The 24,116-nt window shown below is 32.6% G+C and overlaps 1 protein-coding gene and 1 long non-coding RNA gene across 2 annotated transcripts; one reads left to right on the top strand and one right to left on the bottom strand.

Annotated features, from left to right (window-relative positions):
• Nucleotides 1–8,327: 8,327 nt before the first annotated feature.
• On the top strand, nucleotides 8,328–14,109 carry LOC126750118 (uncharacterized). Its single transcript, XR_007665628.1, has 3 exons — nucleotides 8,328–8,493; nucleotides 8,562–8,755; nucleotides 13,764–14,109. It is a non-coding gene; the product is annotated as an uncharacterized LOC126750118 (long non-coding RNA).
• Nucleotides 14,110–14,153: 44 nt separating this feature from the next.
• On the bottom strand, nucleotides 14,154–15,423 carry LOC126750117 (RNA 3'-terminal phosphate cyclase). Its single transcript, XM_050459626.1, has one exon. It carries the CDS (start codon nucleotides 15,355–15,357, stop codon nucleotides 14,305–14,307), a length of 1,053 nt encoding a protein of 350 aa, XP_050315583.1. The 5' UTR covers nucleotides 15,358–15,423; the 3' UTR covers nucleotides 14,154–14,304.
• Nucleotides 15,424–24,116: the final 8,693 nt, after the last annotated feature.

Raw genomic sequence — 24,116 nt, 5'->3', positions numbered from 1 at the left:
GTTAACAATCACAATTAAGCACCTATTCTAGTTCAAGAGTGTCTTTGGAATCGGACATACTCCCAGGATATAACATAAATTCTTCTAATAATATTCACATTCAAAATAATTCTCAAGCTATAAATAACTCTGTAAATTCACTGACAGCATCTAATTTTAGTAAAATCAATTATACTCCCGACACTCCTGATCCACAACCTGCATTTAATATGTATTATCAAAACCCAAATGGTATTCACACTAAATTAATAAACATTTTCCACTCTTCCACACCTTGTGATTATGGAAATTTAGCGTTCACTGAAAGCTGGCTAGAACTATCCATTCCAGTGAATTCATTCCAATTGATTTTGAGATTTATGGGTATAATCGTAATCAAATTGCCACTGGAGAGAGGTGGAGGTGTAATCTACGCTATAAATAATAAATTGTCATCCTTTCTTCTTAAAACTTATTGGTTTACGATCTCTTGTACCTGACCATCTTAACATCATCGCCTCCAAAGACTTATTGCACAATTATTATGTTTTTATATTTGTGATCTATATGCCTCTCCTTGCTCTGTAAACGCCCTTGAGTCATTTTATGAATTCTTAATAGTGCAAGATACTTTATATGAAAAAAAATGTCTTAATTCTAGGTGACTTCAATGTGATCAAATAACTCAAATTATTATTAATCTTCACAAATTTTGGCTATATTTAAGCACTAAATGATCAGGTTCTTCTCAAATCCCAAATGCTATGGTATATAATCATGCACATTGTTGATGCTTTCTTCGACTTATACTATGAACGAATACTATGAACCATACGATCATTGACAAAACATTTTTTTTAGAAGGCGAGGTCTAAAGGTCTCAAAGTTCAAAATTAAATGTATTATGAAAAACAGAATTTCTACAGTTTTAGGCTGAATCCCTTGATAGTTTTTCCCAAGTGAAAGTTATTTACATAGATCTGTCCAAAGCCTTTGAGAAACTGGACTATGTTTTTCTACTTGGAAGATTAAAAAATATTTGGCTTTTCTGGTAAATTAATCACACATTAACACATGCCTGATTATCTGATTGGAATAAGTTTGTGGATATAAATGGAGTTGTTTCTCAGGATTACTATTGCACTTTAGAAGTTCCTCAAGGGTCATTCCTTGCCCCTCTTTTGTTTGGCATCTTTATTAATGGTGTGTGTAAGCAGCTCAACTCTTTGGTTCTTCTGTATGCAGATGACCTCAAATTTCTTTAACTTTTTATGAATATTTTGGGGATATTGGGGTAAACATAATTAGTGAAACATCTAGAACTCTGGAACTCATTACCAGACTAAGCCGTGAATTTCAGTATATTGATGATATAATGTATGGCCGCTAGAGTATAATGTGCATGCGGAGAGTCAGGAGAGATTGTAATGTACGTTCTTGAATTTGCTATACTTTAAAATTTTTAGTTCCTATCCCTCTTAAGGATTTCCTGACAAAAACTTGCTTTGAATGTTTGACATGCACTCCCTTCAGTTAGGAAGAAACTCAACAATCTTATTGACTGCCCTGATATCTTAAGTAAAATTAACTTTTGTGTTCATCGTACACGTTCACTTCGAAGCTTATCCCTTTCCCTGTCGAAAGCCAGAACTAATGAACTACAGTTTTATCCTGTTTATATCATGTGCGAAACACATAATCTCCTTGGCAGAGACTTTGATGTGTTGGTTTTGTTGCAATGGTTCGGCTGCAATAATTTGGACTCTCGGACGAAATATCCTCGTACACATTCACTTCGAAGCTTATCCATTTCTCTGTCGAAAGCCAGAACTAATAAACTACAGTTTTATCCTGTTTATATCATGTGCGAAACACATAATCTCCTTGGCAGAGATTTTGATGTGTTGGTTTTGTTGCAACGGTTCTGTTGCAATGATTTAGACTCTCGAACGAAATATCTCATATTTTGTTAAATTGAAAATGTTATATTTAGTTAGTTATAAATAATCTGATAACTATTATTGTCTGCCAAATACTAGTTGTTGCTGAAGAGACTAAACTTTTTACCTCCAAATCCAAATATCGAACTTCAAATTTCATCATAGACGAAAAAACATTCCTCGGCAAATGAATTTATTCATTAAAACGCCCGGACTTAAGTGCTGATGAACATTTACACATGTGTAATAAAGCGCAATTAATGGCTTATATTAAGGGAGCTTACTAAATGTTGTAAAAGGAGTTGCTTGATAGTTCGGGCATATATGACAAAAATTTGAATCATTAAAATTTTTTAGAAAAAGCCTAGAGTTTTCTCCTCTGCTAGAGCAACTAGATCCTTTGAAATTATTCTAGACTCTCAAATTATTAATAATTCTAGAAGATTTTAAAACATAAGTCTTTCCCCTCCTCAATGTACTGAATGTCCTTTCGATCGAACTTCTTTTACAAGGTATTGCTGAAAAAAACACTGTTGTCTGTCGGACAATATCACACCAGTCAACTTCTGAAGATGTTCAATTTTAGAATTTTTGTTTTTCCAATGATCCAGACTCTCCTGTGACCTTGCAAGATCATAGAACCTCGTACACGTTCACGTCGAAGATTATCCCTTTCCCTGTCGAAAACCAGAACTAATAAACTACAGTTTTCTACTGTTTATATCATGTACGAAACACAAAATTTCCTTGGAAGTGATATTGATGTGTTCAATGTTTTAGTTGTAATTATTTAGTCGTTCTTCAGAGAACATGATCCTAAGAATACTGACGCTTTTCCTTATCCTGCCTTGCCTGTCGGTGCATTCTTCCTTGCAGAAGAAACAATGGATGGTATCTGCCCATACGTGTTTTTGCTTTTTGGCTTCATCTTGGTAGGACAACCAGAAAACTTAAGGAAAAAAGAAAAAGGAAACCTAAGAGATTACCGATAGGAGGAGCTGCTCAACAAATCAGTTGTGCGCTTTTTGAAATATTGAATATAATTATTTTTTTTTAATTGAAATTTAATATTTTATTAAATAGAAAATTTTATTTTAGTTAAATAATAATCGGGTAACTATCACTGCCTATAATATGCTACTTTTGGTTAAAGAAACTAAGCTTTTCACCTCTGATGCGTCCCCGCTGTTATTATATTATTTTTCATTTGTTTGTTATTAATTTAATGGGTTTTTGAATAATTACGAACCAGTTTATTATTGCAAGAAATTGTATTATTTTATGTTTTTCTTTTTTTATGGCTCCGATGCTATTTGCATTAATTTCGTTTTGCGCGATTTAAATTAATTTAACACTTATATATTACACCATAACTCTGACTTTCTTGATTCGCTAATTGCTCCTATTTGATTATATCCTTTCACACAACCGACTATCCCTGCAAGTATAATGTTCATACATGTGCATGAACCTATTCTGCGCACCTACACATACGAAGATCAAAAAGGTGAGAATATCGACTGGCTAAGTAAGGATTTGGGCAGTGCAGTACAGCATATAGATGGAACAGTACCGGTACCAAAAAATATAGTGCTTTTCCCCTGATACCTCTCCTACAATAGTGGAGTTTCTTCCTTTTCATTGAATATTTTATATTTTATTTCTTTACATTCATTAAATGTTATAAGGAGGCACACTAATCATTCAGAATAAATTTTAAGAACCGGCTTCTCCTAAATTAAATGCAGTCCACTTCAAAGTTGTATCCAAAAATTATTAAGAATCTTATTTCCCTTAAAAAAAAATCGGATACCCATACAACACACAAGTCACAAAAGTAGTCACAAAAAACATGCCTCGACAACTGAATTAATTTATTAAAACGCCCGGACTAAAGTGTTGCCGAACGTTTAAACCTTTGTGATAGAGTGCATTAACCTATAATAGGAACGTTACCAAATGTTGTAAAAGGAGTGGCTTGATAGTGCGGGCATTCATGTCAAAAAATTGAATTTTTAAATATTCGAAGAATATTCTATAATGGCTCTGGAAGATTTATAATAGTTTTGGGCAAAGGCGTAGGCAGGTATCATTTATTTTAAATCGAGTAGAGAGGTACGAACTTATTTTGCATCCAAAATATATCAAATTCGGATTTTATTCAATAAGCATTATGTGTACATCAACCAAACACACAGTGTTTTTATATATTTATACAAATGCCAAACGCTGTGGGTCTTCCTCAAATCTGTTTAATACTATCTTCATTAAATCTTTTCCATTTTCCTTAACCATTTCTCTGTACAATAAATAATCCTGAAAAAAATAGTATAGTATGAACAAATAAAGCATATTCTCGGTTAGAATTATCCATTTACCATTCAAACGATTTGTAATGAATGTCCTTTCGAACGAACATCTTGTAGAAGGTAATGCAATGGCAACGTGTAGAAGTGACCTCGAAGCTAGAAAAAGCACTGTTGCTTCTCGGACTATATCACACAAGTCTAACTTCTTAACATCGTCAGTGTTCGAATTTTTGTCTTTCCAATCATAATACCATAATTCGGCCTTTCCTGTGAAGCTTCCAAGACAGGTAAAAGTTCACTGACTCTTTTAGAAACATCTAAAAAGTTCATGCATGTTAGGCTAATTAAAACTTTAAACATGTTAGGTGGATGGAAGTGAAATAAAGAATATGCTGAAAAGTTATCTTTGGGAAGCTATGAATGAATGAATCTAATTAAGGGATCAGAAACGAGCATTTTCCGAAAGTAAACGTCATCAGATGCAGTATATTCGAGCGATGTTCTTGACGTTTTACATTTATAACTCTTCGCGGTCCCAATCCTAACTTTTCTGCTTAATTAAGTTGGAATCGGTCAAAGATTCTTTTATTTTAATACCTAAATTTTCTCGATTATCTTTTGCCAATTTAATAATTTTATGAATTGGTTTTGTGCAACCAAGAAGGTCTAGCCTCTTTAATTGCAATTTATTGACAACATGACAATTGATATTAGAGAAAGACACATGATAAAAATTGTATGTATTACAGCTAGAAGGCAGTCGTTTTAGTTGCACTGTTCTCTTCTGTAAATAGTACGTTCAATTTATCAAAAATATTGACAAAATGTTTTTTAAAAATTGCAATACTTAAGTCCAACCATCTTGTTTCACAGAAAGCAGGTACGTTATGGACATATTTTGTTCTTTTGAAAGAATGTCGATGAAAATTACTGATCTCTTTAAATGCCACTACGGTTTTTGAAATGCCACTACAAAATTTCATTCAAATAGTTAACAACTAAACTTGTGACTAACCTAATAAAAGTACAAAACTTGATTATGGTTTTTTTTCCCGAACATCATATCCTTGTCTCTTGAATTTGATGCGATCAAGTTATGCTTCTATTATAAAATTATCAATTGCAGAGTCAATTGTGTAGGCATCCATGGCTTCTAGTTCGACAAAACCTACAAATTTTAAATGTCAAGTTTTTTGAAATTTTGCATATACTGTTAAATTAAAAATTTAATTGCAGTATGATTTTAGGCAATTCAGTCATGATTTAATAAGTCAGAGAACGTCAAAGTTGACGTTAAAAATGTGGGCTAAGTAGTGACTCTATATTTACTAAATGATTTATTGTATCATTCTGATTCATTAAAATGACTCCCGGTTTTCACTGAATCACTCTTAAAGTTTCACTAAATTAATTTTAAAAATATTCTAGGAAGTCCATTTACGATTTAATGAGTCACAGCTCGTTAGAGTTCGAAAAACTAAGTAACGAAAGTTAGCACGTAGAGTTAAATGATAAAAGGATGACTTTGGTGTAAAAAGAAAGATACAATGATGGAACCTGAGAATAGGCGTTTCTGCTTTTTAGATTCTTCAGGCAGGGCAACCAAAAAATTTAAGGAAAAAGAAGAGGAAATCCTAAGGGATTACCAACAGGAGCTTACTACACAAATTACTTGTTGGCTTTTTCAAATATTTTATTTCATTAAATTGAAAATGTTATTTAAGTAAAAAAAATATATGATGACTATGATTGCCTGTCAAATACTACTTTTTGTTTAGTACTTAAACGAAATTTTTAACCTCGACATTAATATATCGAATTCGAAATCGCACTAGACGGAAATACATGCCTCGACAAATGAATTATTTTAATAAAACGCCCGGACTAAAGTACTGCTATTTAGGTCTGTGTGATAGAGTGTCGTGACGAATACTATAGGGCGTTACCAAATGAAGGGAGTGGCTTATTTGAAATTTATTAATAATCGAAAAATGTGAAATTGTCGGAATAAGGTGAAACTTACTATGTGCATACAGTGTTGCAAAATTTATTTTTCTACATAAAAAAATTAAAAGCTTATAGCAGCGGGAAGCAATGACAAACCAAACTTCAGATATGCCATCATGGATCGTTGATAAACCACCCTGTATATTTTAATTTAAAAAAAATTACTTAAACTTATTTTATACTATTATAATTGGACACGCCTGAAAGAAAACGGTATATAATGAGTTCTAAGATACTAAAGTTTCTTCTTATACGGGGTGTCTCAAAGAGCGTATTCCACCATTCATTGGGAAACTATATTTTGTAAAATCTTTCTTAGTTTCCGAATTACAGAGTGATTGACGTTATTTGAAGGCACTCCGTATATTTCGTTCTAAATCTATAGTATTCTAACGATCATTATTTGCCGTTAAAAAAAAAATGTGATTAAGTGATTGGTTGTGAACTTGGTCAGCTGACATATCAAACAACGGCCGAGAAGTTCGCGTATATATATATATTATAAATATGGGCCTGCTTGTTACGAAATTATTTTAAAACAAATAAAAAAAACAAAAACTATCAATGTATTATACACACACACACACCCACTGTATCGATAAAATGATGAAAATAAATCATTTACGAAGTTAATTGATCGTGTTTCATTTCGTTTTAATGAAGGCGAGGTTTCGGCTTTCGTTGGCCATCATCAACTTTAAAATTTCATTAAGAAAAACTTGGATAGAATCAACTGTCTTAAGATCCCAAGAAGATTCAATGAAAGGAGCTAAAACCTTGTTGTGTCCTAGATCGCAATACCTATAGATCTCAAAAAGTTTAATTACCTCAATCACTTCAGACTGGTGAAAAGGATTCTTTTGATTTGAGACATGATCGGCCTTATGAGTGTATACAACCATCAATTTATATACAACCATTTATCAACTCTTTGGAGGTAAAAAAAATATTCAATGGCTAAATGCAATGCCTTAAGACCTCCAAAAATATTCAGTACTTAAAGTACCTTGAGGTAATGAAGAGGATCATGTTGTTGATGAGTCATGGCAATCATCGTAAAAACGGTAAAAGAGACGAGGTCTGATGTACAACTTCTTTATGTTTTGCGAGAAAAAACCCAGAGAAGATAAAGATATCTATATAAGTATATCAACCATACTTATTTTGATTTGTCAGAGGCTTCTGATACGACCTGATTCTAAACCGTTGAACAAGATCAGATAGGATTATGTTATACTGTAATATTTTTGATACTAGAAAAATTTCTCCTTTCACTTTTTGTTGGAAATAAAGATTTCAATAACGCGTCATTCTTCAAATAAGATGATACTTATGTTTTTTCCTAGAGATCATGGGTATTTAAAAAAATAAGAGTAGGTATTAAAATGGTAGGTAGGTGGCGGCGTCTATGTTGCTTCAGTGTCTTATCTGTTTATTTCATTTACCTGTTAAACTATAACTTTGTAACATTTTTTATTTTTTGAAATAAACTTTTTTATTATTAATTTATTTATTAACAATTGGTTCTGATATCACAGTTGCTGCACAGTTCAATGAAAGTTTTCTTGAAAGCAACTGCAGATTTAGTAAACTGACCAATGGCACTTGGATTCTTCAGTCGTGAACACCTAAAGTTGTTGCAACTGTGCTCAAGGTGGTTTCTTGGAGTGAAAGATGAGTTGATACGGTTTTCTGAATATATAACCTTTTCCGTCTTACACATTATAATTTAAATAAAATAACTTTGCCCATAAGTGTTAAAGCAGGAGAGTCAGTCAATAATAAACTGTAAGAAAAAATTAATATAATTTTTTGACACTCTTTAAACAAAAAAATCACACAATTAAAATAGTGTAGCCCCTTTCTGTTGGACACAAGGTTCTCGTCATAAGTTCACTTCTATCAGATTCATTGTACTGTGAAAAAAAAGGAGAAAAAGCCGCACTTGGTATCTATACTCATTAAATCAAATTACGTTTTAATGTAGTTAAATTATCTAAAAGTTTTTAAAAAAATCAAAACCACCTAATCATGATTTTTTTTTGACAACTACTATAGATAAATAAACAATAAATTGATTATCCCATATTGATATAATGAGTAATTAACGAGATTTTCTAATCAGTATCATAAAGATGATAAGATAATAGATTCCCACCACACACACACATATACATTTTCGCATTAAATTGCAACACCTTAATACTTCTGCAATGGCTTTTTACAAATTAAGCTGGTTCCTTTGTGTTATATCCTTAGTAAGTACCATGCACCATGCATAAATGTATTACAATTTCACAACAATAACATTTTATTATTTTATCAGCCCTTTATACTATCATCATTTAACGAAACAGACAATCCGGAGGTTCAGAAACTATTGTTAGATCTGCTAGATTACACTGGACTAAGCAATTTAACACCAAATCATACCATCCAAGGAATCGAATGTAGTGATCTAGAAGAACCTTTGACGGAATGTACCATTAATTCCAATGGAACTATAGTTTGGGATGTTCGGTATGTATTCAAAAAATCTCCCACAAACTTTTAATTTAACTGAAGGACACCTATGTAGGAAAAATGTCTATGAAGTGTACTTGCACTTTCCAAGCATGACGTGCTAAATTAATAATATTCTTCCTAAACAAGTTTTTAAAAAGTTGGATATCTTTCAGAGCTTTCTTACTATTCCAAACATCGTACGTTCAAAGGTACCATTGGAGATATTCCCTAAAACCATTCATATGATTAGAATTCTGTCTCAATGAGCACTATCTAAAATAGAGAAAAGTGTCGCACATAAGTGAATCTTATTTCTACGTTATATGTAGAGCAGATAGAACACATGGGGGGATGTGTATATTTGCTCATGAATAAGCCAAGTGTGATCCTATAGGAGTTGTGTGTGAGTTGAGACTTTAAGGCTCCTGGGATTAAGTATGGTCAGTTTCAGATATATATCATATTATCGATCTCAATCTATAAACTTCCTTGTTAGGTTGAAATATTTTCTAAGCAGCTTAACAATTCCTAATAAATACATTATCACTGTTAAAATTTAACCTAGACAAGGGTCGAGTTGTTGAGCTTTTCCCCAGTTTTGGGATTTGATTTGCAATTAAGGCGGCCACCAGGGGTTGGGATTCCTTGGGTAATGTCTTCATAAATATTTCCAAATCTTTATATGTAGCCAGTGTTGGTGATAGTCAAATCAGCTAGGAATGGGTGATGCTGCTATCGTTCTGTAACAGACTTGAGTTTACTTCATGTCTACAGATCAGTAGTAGAGACTAGTAGAATTGAGATCATATGTATCGTTTTGATATGAATATCATCAGTCTATCACATTTTTTGTGCCATTGTTGATGTCTACCTTTGTTCATTTGAGTTAAAATCCAAATCGGTTAACACAGCTAGAAAATCACGGTCATCAAAATAGTTCGAGGGATAAATTTTCCTTTTTAAGGCAGAAATATCCCCACCTAGTGTATGTTGAGTATCTAAGGAAAATTTGACTTGATAAAAACAGTGGCAAATGATATATTTATAAATGAAGCCAGTAATGCGTCTCAAACGGGTGGGGAACGAATGTGGAAGAGACGTCACCAGGTCAAATAAATGATTCGTTTTAATGAGTTCATTTATTTGACCTTCTACCTTAAAACGAACGCTTTCCGACGGCTAAAGAACTTTTTGACAGAGACTAAGATTTAGGAGTGATAGACCAGGCATATGAGGACACTTATGATTGTTACTTAAAAATAAAAATCCCTTAAGAGAGTGTAGAGGGATTGCTTGAGACAGATTCTATCAACCAAATGTGCCTTTAAGTGAACATACTACAAGAGTTTTGGTCAAGCCGAGTCTAATGACGTTGCAACACAAATTGTAACTTTCATATATGATAATTAAAAAAAGTATTCCAGGCATTTATTTGAGGTTTTTACGTTAACTTTGCAAAATACCTAAAGAACAATTTCATATATGAAGAGTTCTAGTTCCTCAACAACTTTCTGAGACTCACATTTAACCCTTACGCTCCAGCATGTCACAATAAAATTATGTGAGTCTTATTAACATGGGATATAAACATCAAAATGATATTTTAACTGTCCAAAACGATACGACACGATTGTGCAAGGCACCTCTTTATGCTTATAACGCACGGGCTGGATTTAGTAGCCATTTTGACTTCGGCAGAGGAGCATGAATTACCGTTTTTTTTTGCTTTTTCGAATTCTTGTGATTTGTGATGGCGAATAATGGTAAGTTTTAACTAAAATTAATTTAAACCGTGTTTTTAATGTCAAATTATTTAAGTAATGCATTATTTTCCCTAATAGGCTCAAAAATATTTCAAAATATTTTGCGGCCATTTTTAGAAGTGCGTACTATGTCGCTGCATCACAATTGTAACGCCTGGGAGCCAACCAATACAAAAAAAATTCGGTACCGTTTTTCAATAGTTATGATTTTTTCTAGGATCCAAGAGATTATTGAACTTGGAGAGGCTCGCAGCCAATCCAGATGACGTGTATGAATTCCTTGATGACCTTGAGTCCGATTTCGAGGTGGAAAGCGATAATGATGATGAATTTTTTGCTCCACCGGAACGCGTTTTATCGGAAGATAAAGAGTCCGAAAGCAGCAGCAGCAGTGACGAGGACGCGCCTAGACCTAGTACCAGCCAAAAAAAGTATTCTGCTCCAACATGGGTAAAGCAGCCATTTGAAGGCAAAGAAATCCCTATTTTGTTTGATAACCATAAACCTGAGCCAGTTTTGAGTCCATGGGGTTATTTTAGTAGATATTTCAATGATGAGTTTTTTGAAATGGGGGCAGCGTTCACTTCTCAGTATTACTTGCAACAACATGGTAGGGAAATCACTCCAAAATTGACTGATGAAGAAATTAGGCAATTTTTTGGTATGCATGCAATTATGGGATGTTTCAAGTTTCCTAGAATCCACCTTTACTGGAGTATCAAATATCGATTACCTCTGATAGCTAATGTTATGGCGCGTGACAGATTTTATAAACTTCGAACGAATTTTCAATCAATGATAGACCGAGTTCGACAAAGATGTCTTAAATTCACAGGCCAGAGAATGGTTATTTTTCAATTGATGAGCAAATGATACCCTTTTTAGGACGATGTATACGTCTGTCCTGTTAAGGCCGGTTGGACTTAAGAATTTTGTCATTACAACGTCTTGTGGTACAATATTGAACTTCGAAATATACCAGGGTTCCTTGACGCCATTGCCAGATAAACAACTTGGTTTAGGGCAATCAGTTATTCTTCGTTTAATATAAACCTTGCCACCTGGAAGCTTTTTTTTTCACCGATATTTTTCCACAATACCATTATAAAAAATTAAAAGAATTATAAATGGAAGGAACGGGAACCATAATGATAAACAGAGTAAAAGGATGTGTATTTCAGAAAGATGCTACTATGAAAAGAGGCGACGCAGAAGTGCACGTAAAAAAGGATACGAAAGTATGTTTGACAAAATGGAAAGATAACAAACCAGTCGTCATGGCATCTACGGCTTTTGGAATAGAACCAGTAAAAACTATTCAGAGATGAGATAAAAATACAAAAAAACATATAGAAGTATCCTGTCCAAATGTAATTAAAGTTTATAATGAAAAGATAAGCGTAGTTGATATTTGTGATCAAATGACTGAGGCTTATCGAACATACTTTAAAACCCGAAAATGGACATTTAAAACCATTCTACACTTATTTGACATAGCTATTGTGAATAGGTGGATGGAATATCGAAATGACTGTAAAAAAAAATGGATATAGCTCAAAGCAAATCTTAGATTTTTTGCAGTTTCGACTAGCATTAGGAGAATTTATGGTTTGTGGAACAAAAAAAAGAAATCTAAACTATGAACACGCTCAAACGAATGAAAATGAAGAACCTTCTGCCAAGAAGGTAAGATATACACCTCTACCTTGTGAAGATAAAAGATTCGATGGGTTTGATCATTGGCCAGTACACGAGGATCAAAAAAATCCCAACACTTGTCGCCTGGAATCCTGTCAAAGTAGATCAAGAATCAAATGTATTAAGTGTAATGTTTACAAAAAAACCAAAATTGCTTCAAAACATTTCATGTTAAGTAATGTATTTTCGTAGAAATAAACATTTTTAATGTATTTTTCGTTTTTTTCATATTTGTGCCAGTATCATTTTGACTCCTATCCAACACAATCGTGAGAGTCCCTAAAATCTTATCAAATGTGATTTTTTTTTCTGAAAAAAATTAGGATTTCTAATGAGGTCATAATAAGCATTGGCGTAAAGTTTTGTCTCAAAATTCTAAAAAAAGTAGACTCGGGAGCATAATGGTTAAGAGGGAGGGACCTAAAGAAGTCCACAATTGGAATATTAGAAAAAGAAAACCTTTACCATATCTAACACTTTTGAGTAGTATTCAAAAACGACATGAAGAATATTGATACTTCTTTTATTAAAGTGTATGGAATATCTTAAAGATGGACTTGATATATAAAACATTATTTTAAGTAAAATATTTAATAAGCGTTATCAATTTGATAAAAATTTTACTTAAATGAAAGATAGTTTAATAATTATCACATTCTTATGAGGTTTTCACTCAAAGTTTACATTCTCAACAAACACTTTTATAGATAAAGAATTTCTGTGGCTAGAGAACTTTTTGAATTAGGCTCAGATATACGAGGGATGCTCCTAGGAGGACCAAAACAGGAATATGAGGACACCAGTGATTGTTACTCAAGAACGTCTTGACAAATTTTTATGCTAATTTTAGGAGTGTAGAGGGATTTGGGATAAATTCTATCTATAAAATAATTCTTTAAGTGAAAAATGTATTATACTACAACTCTTTTTTCCTCAAAAATTTAACTTTCATCCATTATAATTAAAAAAATATTACTGGAATTTTTTGAAGGATTTCACTCAAAGTTTCGAAAATTCCTCCGGAACAATTTCATATATGAAGAATTCTTATAAGTCAATAACTTTTTCAGTTAGATTCAAATTTACAAAGGAGGACATAAGGAAGTAAAAAATTAGCATTTAAAAAAAACTCACCTTATCTGACACTTTTGAGTAGTAGGTATTCAAAAAGGCTCAAAGAATTTTGATAATTCTTTTAGTAAAGTATATTGGATGTTTCAAGGATGGACCTAATTGAACATTTAATTAAAAATACTTTTCACTCAATTGAGAAGTACATCTGGTTCAACTTTGACCTCTTGTTTCCTTGCTTCAATTTTAAGTTGTATCCAATGGCCATTTTTAATTTTAAGTTATATGCTTTATTGTATTTTTTAGATATATGTGTATACATTTTACAGTTCCTGACTTGTGTAAGAGTGCCTTGCTTGTTAAAAATAATAGATGAATAATTAAATAAATAAATTATTAATCTACATTTAAAAGTATACCTACTCCATGCAGTTGGCACACACTTACTCGACAATAAAAAAACATTTTCTGACTTAATTATTTATTTTCAGATATGAAATGTACAGCCAGAATATGTATTACTATGCAAACAATAGTATTACTTTGGATGGCTGTCAAACACTGCTACCAGGAAATGCCTCACAAACTGCCTATGATGAATGTATGAAAATAGTTCGAGAAAATATGAGCAGTTTTCTGAAAACTTTTGATGACAGATTTAAAGAGATTTTGCAATCAAATTGCAGCGGTTTGGCACCAGATAACTGTGTGGAATTATTAAAGTAATGTGCATGATTTTAATTAATCTTATCATGAAGAACCAGTGTTTCAGTGTGTGTATAATTTCAGTTTTTGTATTTAATACTGATTATAAGTCAATTATGGATAACTAACAAATTTTTTATGGCTATTTATTGTGTTTAATAACCAAGTGAAACACATTTGGTAAATGTCTATTAAATATATTATGCTATAAAGAATGAGTATATAAATAATGGTATTAAAATGATAAAACAAACAAGCATCTTGTGTCCAAATGTTAATATTACTTATAATAAATATACATATCACAAATTCAAAATAATAAAACTTTTACTGACCAGTACAATGTATAATATTTCCACCTTCTTCTAAAGCTTCAATATTAAATTCTACTTTACATAATAGTTCAACAACAAAAATGGCAGTTTTAGTATGAAGAGTTATTTCACCGACCCTTACACTTGAAGGTCCCACAGCCAATGCCATAAAAACAATAATTTGATCTTGACAATGTTCGTCTACACATGCACCTTCATAAACACTTTTTAATAAAATTTCCCCAGCTCGTTCACCAGTTACTTCTGCATTCTCAGTTCTTTTCCCCAAAGCACTTGCCCCTAAAATACATCCTGTGTCTGTGGTGGCTTGCAAAATGATTCCAGATGCATTATCTGGAGCAATATCTTTGTCCTCCTTATAGCTTTCTATATGAACATTACGGCAAACTTGTGATAATGTTTTTTTGGCCCCTGCAGCTATTTTGTCAGCTATAAAAGCCGGTATTACACCTGCCACAAAGCTCCAGCCCTGTATAGACATTACTTTACCTTGATTCAAAAGCTTAATCCCATGTAATTCTTTTACAGGCTGAATAGTTACTATAACTTCACCTCCACCTTTAGGAAAATACCCTCTTCTCACTAAATCAAAGTCAAAAGTGGCCCCAAACTTCTCTAGCACTGGCCGAAATACTTCGGTCATATAATCCACTTGAGGGGCCATTTCTGCATTGGTGCCACCGCGCAACTTTAATATTACATCACTTTTTGCAAAGATGCAACAGGGCAAAGCTACTTGTAACAGTAAACTGATACTGCCAGCAGTCTTTATGAAGGCGTTATAAGTTCCACCACGGATTTCTGCGGGACAGAAGGTTATTTCAGTAGATCCTATGGTGGCCCCTTTAACCTGGGCATCGCAGATGTCTCTAAGCAGTTCAACGCCCTTTAAATGTTGCTCCATTAAACCCGGTTTACCACGACCTGCCCTAATGTTGTAAATCCGGATCGGTATTTTTTTTATGCAGCTAAGGGTTAGGGCTATTCTTAAAATTTGTCCTCCGCCCTCTAAAAGGGAACCATCTATGCCTATAGGGTCGGTCATCTTAATTTGAAGAATATGTTTTTCAAAATATAACCAAAAAATTATCGATTTTATTATGAGGTTATGTCACCGTCAAATGTCTTTAGACATTTGACGTATGACGTGACAATGTTGCCGCGTCGTGATAGAAAGTTAAATAATCAATGTTTCAAAATGGTATACACGATTAAGGCCCGGTTGTACAATGGGCGTTCAACAACAGTTCATAAAGATCTCCTGTATCATCACAGGTGTACAGGGATAGACTGGATCATTTGAACATTTGGGATGATAAAGAATTTAGGGCTAGATTTAGGTTGGAAAAGCAAGCTGTAAGATTCATAGTAGATAGAATTGCTGAACAAATTTGATCGGTTACGGACAAGTATGATGATTTGTATTAGTTCAATTATACTATTTATAGACTTTAAAAATAGTTTTAGATTTTAGACAGAATATCGTCAGCATTTTTGCTTTCAATCTGAATAACAATTGATTCTAAAAATTCTACAATATTTAAGATTGAAAATGATTTAAAACAAGTTAAAAAAACCTGCAGTAGCATCAATGTCATATTTTGATGTTAGTCCTGTAAGTTGGCTCCCTAATACTTCATGGATATCACTCTCGCTTGCAGTTATTGTTATAAATTTTTGCTTATTCCTTTTTTTATATTCTCATACTTATTTTTTAGAAACGTAACAATTCTAAGGGGTTCTCCGAGAATACTGTTAAATTCCTGACAAATTTTCGCCAAGGCCTCCGCTTTAATTTCATTATTGTTGTGATCCGTTTTCTTACATTCTATGCTTTCCTTGTATTTCTTTATTAAAGTAATAAGAACATTTTCTTCTCTCACAGAGAAATTGCTTACCCTATTTTTTTTCCATGTCAGATAAGCAGACCCAAACGGTTTGACAAGCAGCAAGGCGGCACAAAACACTTTTAAACAACCAACACTTCGGAATTTACGGTATTTTTTGTATTCAAAAAATACTTATAATTGGCAACAGTTATGTACACAATTATGCCACCCTATATATAATATTTGCTTATGTATATGCTTACTCAGTTATATTGTATTTCATGGTTTATTTGCATTATTTAGTCTATATAATCACTTGTAATATTAAGTTAAGGTAATCTTCGTTCTTGCTTAGAGTACACTGTATCGCGGCTTGTCAAAATAAAAGTTTTTAAAACGTTATTAACGTGATAGGAAACATAACTGGCGCAGTCGGGTAGATCAGGGCAGTTTTCGGCTGAGATTTGCACGTCATCGAGACGATCAATCGTATGAACGTGAGTTTTAACTCTTCGGTCCTGATACGAACGTGGAAGCTGAGATCAAACCTTATCAGAATCGCTCTGAGACGAGAGATCAGTGGAAACACCATTTGGCAGCACGTACCCAGCACCTTAGCAACACGGGGATTCATCTGATTGGAAAAAGGTAAGTGCCAATTTCCTTTCAAACCCTTTCCCTTACTTTGGATTGAGCGAGTGGCAAGTTAGTTTTAAGATTATTGTTATTTTAAAATATTTTATTGAAACATATATTTGTGCAAACCCTTTTTACTGGTACACATATTCGGCGATGTAACTTCTTCAATATAAAAAAAGGCGGACTGTATTTTCAGGAAGCGCTGGAGTCGGGAAAAAAGACACTGCCGATGAGAAAATTCCTATAATACACTATTTACAGCAATTTACACGTTTTATGTATAAGATTTAGCATTTTGCTGACCTAAAATATAAAATAGAAAAGTAAAAAAAGATTTCAGTGCGCTTCTTGCGGACTTTTAGAATGCACTAACTAACAACGCGGCTTACGCGCCCTAAGTCAATGTCACATCAATCACTTGTCACTAAAATCAAATCACTGGCGTAGCGTCGCGTCATAGGCGTGCACATTACTTACAAATACTAACATAATTAAAAAATACATACAAATAAAAGGTTGTTGGATTTGTTGTTGCTGGGGGCCTTAGCAAAAGAAAGACAGTCCCAGTCCCAAGCAAGAAAAAGTAAGCAATAATGCTATTAAAATATTTTGACTAAAATTAGTCATTAAAAAATTGGACTACAAAATAGTCTCAAAAAAAATGATTGGTCATTTAGAAACCTTAAAAATTATTCGACTTCATAGTCTTAGAAAAAGATTGGCTAAATTAAAGCCTAAAAATTTTTTGACTATGTTATTAAATGAGTCTTTAAAATATCTGGCTTATTAAGAGCCTTAAAAATTTATTTAGCTGTCATCAGCATTAAAAATATTTGACTACAAATGAGTCTTAAAAAATGTTGACCAAATAAGTCATTTAAAAGATGTGACTGTATAAGCCATCTAAAAAATTATTTGACTAAAAAATTAGGTCTCTTAGGAACCCTTAAAAATATTTGGACTAGTCATCTAGTCTTAAAATTATTGACAACATAAGTGTCTTAAAAATATAAACTATATTTGGTTGACTTCAAATAAGTCTGAAAAATTATTATTTCAAATCAAAATGATTTATTAAAGAATGGAATAAAAGAATAAATTTTTAATTTATGGGCAGAACAGCAATTTTGGTAACAGAACGCAAATAAATTCCTGTCTTGGTTTTTACCTCGCAAACCCTTACTTTGTTGTCCCTACCAGGAACAACCCTAATGACTCTGCCCACAGGCCATTTGTAGGAAGGAACATTGTCTTCCTTTAAAAGCACGAGCATGCCTTCTTTGAGATTTGATTGCTCAGTGCGCCATTTTGGTCTGCTTTGAAGTTGAGCCAAGTAGTCCTTGTGCCACTTCTCCCAAAAATGCTGTTGCATTTGAATGCATAGCCTCCAGAATTTTAATCGATTTTGAGGAATTTCGGTCAAATCATGTTCAGGAAAGCTAGTTATTGGCGCCCCAACCAAAAAATGTCCAGGGGTTAAATATTCAAGGACTGTAAGATCATTGGACATAGGCATTAACGGCCTTGAATTTAAAATACCTTCCACTTGAATAATTAAAGTGTTTAGCTCTTCATATGTAAGAACAGAATTGCCCATTACTCTTTTAAGGTGAAACTTGGTACTTTTGACTCCAGCTTCCCAAAGACCCCCAAATACAGGCGAGTAGCTAGGAATAAAATTAAATTTAATTTTTTCCTCAATGGAAAAATTAATAATATCTTTTGGATCCTTAGAAAATTTGGAAAACATGTCCTTTATAGCATTATTTGCACCTTTAAAAGTTGATCCGTTGTCACAAAAAACATTTGAAGGTTTACCTCTTCGGCTAATAAACCGTTTAAAACAAGCTAAAAAATTTTCGGTTGTTAAGTCAGATAAAAGCTCCATGTGGATGGCTTTTACTGAAAAGCATACAAAAAGAGCAATATAAGATTTAGTCTCAATTGATTTACGAATTCGAGATTGTTTTATTAAGAATGGACCACAAAAATCCACTCCAACATTTTCAAAAATCCGAGAAGAACATACTCTTTTTTCAGGTAAGGAACCCATTAGTTGTTCTGAACACCTTGCCTTGTGTTTGAAGCAGGTCACACATTTATGCAAAATCTTTTTTACTTCTCGATTCCCATTTATTACCCAATATTTTAAATTAAGGGAACTAAGTACATGGCGTGGGCCAGCATGCATTAATCTGAGATGTTCCCTTTGAATAACAAGGTCAGTAATGTGACTATTTTTAGGAAGGATTATGGGATGTTTTTGATTATAAGATATTTTTGCATTTTGCAACCTCCCGCCAACTCTCAATATTCCATCAAAATCTAAAAAAGGGAAGAGAGAATTAATAGAGCCTTTTATTGGCAAGTTTGATTGAAGACATTTTAGTTCTTGGGCAAAGTGGTGAGCTTGTTCGCATTTGAGAATTATTTTGAATGCATTATCTAATTCAGGAATAGTTATATAACCTGAAGCTTTTGTTTTATGTTTAAGACAATTGAAAAATCTTAGCATATAAGCTACAATTTTCTCAAGTTTAGAAATTGAAGAATAGTTTTCAAAAAATGATGGTTCTGACCTTGTCTTTTTTATTAAAGTAAGTACCTTTTGTTCAGGCAAAATTTCAACAACAGGAGCCAAAGTTTCTGAATGAACAAAACTTTTATTTTGTAGTATGGTTGGACCATACAACCATATTTTATTGAACTCAAGCTCTTGAGGTTGAAGATCTCTAGACAACATGTCAGCTGGGTTATCTTTTGTATTAACATAAAGCCATTTAAATTGGGATGAAAGTTCATGAATTTTTAAAACTCTATTTCCTACATATGGATTAAGTTTGACTGGAGTTGATTTTATCCAAGCCAAGACAATAGTTGAGTCGGAATATAAAAACATTTTATTTACTTTGGACTTTAAAAGATCATAGACTCTCTTGGATAAAGTTGAAAGCAAAACAGCAGCATTAAGCTCCAGTCTAGGGACAGTTAATTTTTTATCAATTGGAACAATTCGAGATTTCGAACAAATAAGATTGACATGAATTCTATCAAGGAAAATCGTTCTTGAATAAAGAACAGCGCCATAGGCAATTGTAGAGGCATCACAGTAACCAACAATTTCTATGCACTCGGCATTTGTAAAATACAAATTTCTTGATATATTTAAGGTAGGCATGTCGAGAAAATTATTTAAAAATTCTTGCCACTCATCAAATAGTTCACCTGGCAAAACATCATCCCACTTAATTTTACTTATCCAAATTTTTTGCATAAATATTTTGGCAGTTACCAAAACTGGAGCGGCTAGACCAAGTGGGTCATAAAATTGTGATATAAAACTGAGGACTTGCCTCTTTGTTAGAATTAGCTTTGCATCAAGAACTGATGGAGATTGAAGTTTGAAATTGTCAGTTTTTGTGTCATAAGATCATCCTAAAGTCTTGACAACAAAATTACTTTTGCTTATGTCGACATCATCAAAATTTTGCTTTTCTTTAGGAATGTCCCTTAAAATTTCTGAATTATTTGCACACCATTTGTGTAATTCAAAAGACCTTTTTTCTAATAAAGAAATTAATTCATTTTTTAAGGCAAATAAACCATCTAAAGTATCATGGCCAGTGAGAATATCATCCACATAGGTTTCGTTTAAGATTGCTCGTGATGCTAGAGGAAAATCCCGACCTTCCTTGTTAGCCAATTCAACTAGACATCTTGTCGCTAAAAAAGATGAGCTTTTTAAACCATAAGTAACAGTTTGTAACTGTAAACGTAAAAGAGGACCATTTGGTTCTCGCCACAAAATATTCTGTAAGCAACGATGTTCTGGATGTATTAAAATAATTCTGTACATTTGTTTAATGTCACAAAGGATAACATATTTATATGTTCTAAAAAGCACAAGAATGTCAAAAAGTTCACTCTGTACCACGGCACCATTGTAAAGAAAATCATTTATACATTTTTTATTTTTTGACCTCATGGACCCATCAAAAACTACCCTTAACTTTGTAGTTTTCTTATCTTCACGAATTACTGGGTGATGAGCCATGAAGTAAACAGAGCCACTATTAAGATCATATGAATTTAAATCAACAATTTTGGCATGGTTCAGTTCCAAATATTCATGAATAAATTTTTGATATTGAATAAACTGATTTGAATTGGCCTTAAATCGTTTTTCAAGATTTTCGAACCTCTTCAAAGCAACTGAAAATGAATCGCCCAAATTTAAATCAGTCATCTCTTGCTTTAAAGGTAATTTGACTTGATATTTATTGTTGGTAACTTCAATTGAGTTTATATAGAGATTTTCACAAGCTTCTTGCTCGCTATTATATTCTTTAAAGACTTCTGGAACCTTTTCGGTTTTCCAAAATTTCGAAATGACATTTTCAACATTTTGAATACATGTTAGAGAGGTCAAATTGCACACTCTTTGCGAATTAGGGATTACACCACTCACAATAAAGCCAAAAAGAGTATTTTGAAAGATTAAATTTTCAGTTTCAATTTTCTCAGAAAGCAATATTTTAAAAAATATATATGAAGAAAGCAAAATATCAATTGGACTTGACTTATTAAAATTGGGGTCTGATAACTTAATATTTTCAGGAATTTTTAAATTTGAGAGATTAAAATTGGTTTGTGGCAAATTATGTGTAATTTTGTCCACCACAGAACACTTTGCATCTAGGTCAAAATTATATGAACAAGACCTAATATTTAAATTAACAGATTTTTGTATTTCTGCGGAATTTCGAGTAATTCCAATTACACTTAAATAATTATCAAATGTTTTTAACTTTAACTTTTTCACTAGGTTACTTGTTACTAAATTTATTTGAGACCCAGTGTCTATTAAACATTTTACCAAAACAAATTTATTATTTTTTCCCTTTACCTGAATAACAGCAGTAGGAAGCAGGACATTTTGATAGCACTGATCAACCGAACCGAGAGTAACAACTCTTTGTTCCCCTTCGGGAGAACTACTAGATAAAACTTCATGAGGCTGATCCAAATGCAACAGGACATTGTGGCTTCTCTGACATTTTGTGCATTTAAATGTCATTTTACACTTACCTAAATGGCTACTTAGACACAACTTACAAAACTTATGCCTGTCAATAAAATTGATTCTATCTGTTACACTAGTCGCCCTAAATTTTTTACAATAAAAAAAGTTTATGATTTGTTAGGGAACAATAAGGACATTTTGATTTATTTTTCTGTATTTCAGGTTGGGTTGTTAAATGTATGTGGGATTTATCTTTTTTGGGTTGAGTTTCTTGGGAACTAACAGCTTCTAAGGCTGTGGAAAAAGGTACAGGCGCAACAAATGGGATTTTTTCTCACCAAAACTGCTTCTCGTAGGCTTTTCTCCAATATCCGGCTCGAAGGACCATAAATATGTGCAAACCCTTTTTACTGGTACACATATTCGGCGATGTAACTTCTTCAATATAAAAAAAGGTGGACTGTATTTTCAGGAAGCGCTGGAGTCGGGAAAAAAGACACTGCCGATGAGAAAATTTCTATAATACACTATTTACAGCAATTTACACGTTTTATGTATAAGATTCAGCATTTTGCTGACTTAAAATATAAAATAGAAAAGTAAAAAAAGATTTCAGTGCGCTTCTTGCGGACTTTTAGAATGCACTAACTAACAACGCGGCTTACGCGCCCTAAGTCAATGTCACATCAATCACTTGTCACTAAAATCAAATCACTGGCGTAGCGTCGCGTCATAGGCGTGCACATTACTTACAAATACTAACATAATTAAAAAATATATACAAATAAAAGGTTGTTGGATTTGTTTCCCACAATATTTGAAAAACTTAATTTGAATTTATCTTTATCAATTGAACATTATTGAAATTACCATTGAACTTTCTTTTGAGCAAATCCTATTGGAATATACTCTTTATCGTAAAGGAAGAAAGATTCAAATAATTTAGTATTTTAATTAATTTTAGAATTGAGTTTATGTTATTTAATTAATAACATTATTTTATTTTTTTTTTACTCTATGAGTGAACCAAACGTTGACGCATTAGCTGAAGAATTTTTCAGAACTCTTAAATTACATCAACAAAATTCACATTTAGAAACAATCACTGAACAATCCGAATTATCTAATACAATGACTACTACACGATCAAATTCTATAAATTACACTCTTCTAAAAATGTATGTTGATACAATTCACCCTTACAATGGTCATTCTAACACTCTTAACAATTTCATCTCTGCCGCAGATTTTCTATTTGAAACATATGATATCCAAGAAGATCCTATTTTAAAAAATTATCTGATTAGAACAATTAGAATGAAATTAATTGACCTTGCACTAATATTAGTAGATAGCCGTATGGAATTATTATCCTAGGCACATATTAGAAATGCTTTATTAGATTGTTTTGGCGATAAACGTAGTATAGAATGCCTTGAACAAGATTTGTTTGTAGCTATCCCAAATAAAAATGAACAACCGTTAGATTTTGCAAAAAGACTACAAGTATTGCGTAGTGCTTTAGCTCAAAAAATTAATAGTTTTGATGATAATCTTATGACAGCTGAAACAAAACTTATTCATCTTAGACAATACAATACTATATGTTTAAGAACATTTATAAGAGGATTAAACAACCCCTTACAAAGTATTATTCGATTAAAAAATCCAGATTGCATAGAAACCGCAATGACAATGATATCAGAGGAAGAAAACTTCCATTGTACACAAAATTTACACAAACCATTTATACCGATAAACCATAACAAACAACCAACATTAATGCACAAATACCCCAGCATATTCACAGAATAACTCGCAACACAAAAATCATAATAATAATAAAATACAATATCCAAATCAAAATAATTTTAAAACCCCAAATAATAATTTTTATCAACAACAAAACTATAGACAGAATTTTATTCCACCTAGTTATCAGAATTTCAATCAAAATTCAAATTTCCCACGAGGTCCAGTTCCAATACAACCTAGGCCAATTCGTCAGAGACCTCTTCCAACCAATCGACAAGTTTTCGGTACCCCAAAGAATGTTTTCAAACCCACAGGTCGAACACCCCTTGATAAACCTGAGCCAATGTCAACCAGAACATCTTATACAATGCCAACAAATTCTAACATTCGCCCCAATAATCATTTTAAGCCATCTGGCCCAAGAAATTTCATTTCACAAGAACTTTTTCAAATGATAAAATAATTTTTGCTATTCATTTCCCTATATTTATAAAAGAAACTTTCGAACTTTTCCACTTGTTTGCTATTCCAACAAACCAAACCATTATAATTCCCAAA

This window comes from Anthonomus grandis, chromosome 2, assembly GCF_022605725.1.
Source record: "Anthonomus grandis grandis chromosome 2, icAntGran1.3, whole genome shotgun sequence".
Classification (NCBI taxonomy): domain Eukaryota; kingdom Metazoa; phylum Arthropoda; class Insecta; order Coleoptera; family Curculionidae; genus Anthonomus; species Anthonomus grandis.
The sequence above is the reverse complement of the archived record's forward strand: the minus strand, read 5'-3'. Positions and strand labels throughout refer to the sequence as shown.

Bases quoted from the DNA above. Each gene is read 5' to 3' on its own strand.
- LOC126750117 (XM_050459626.1), bottom strand. From the start codon at position 15,357: ATGACCGACCCTATAGGCATAGATGGTTCCCTTTTAGAGGGCGGAGGA.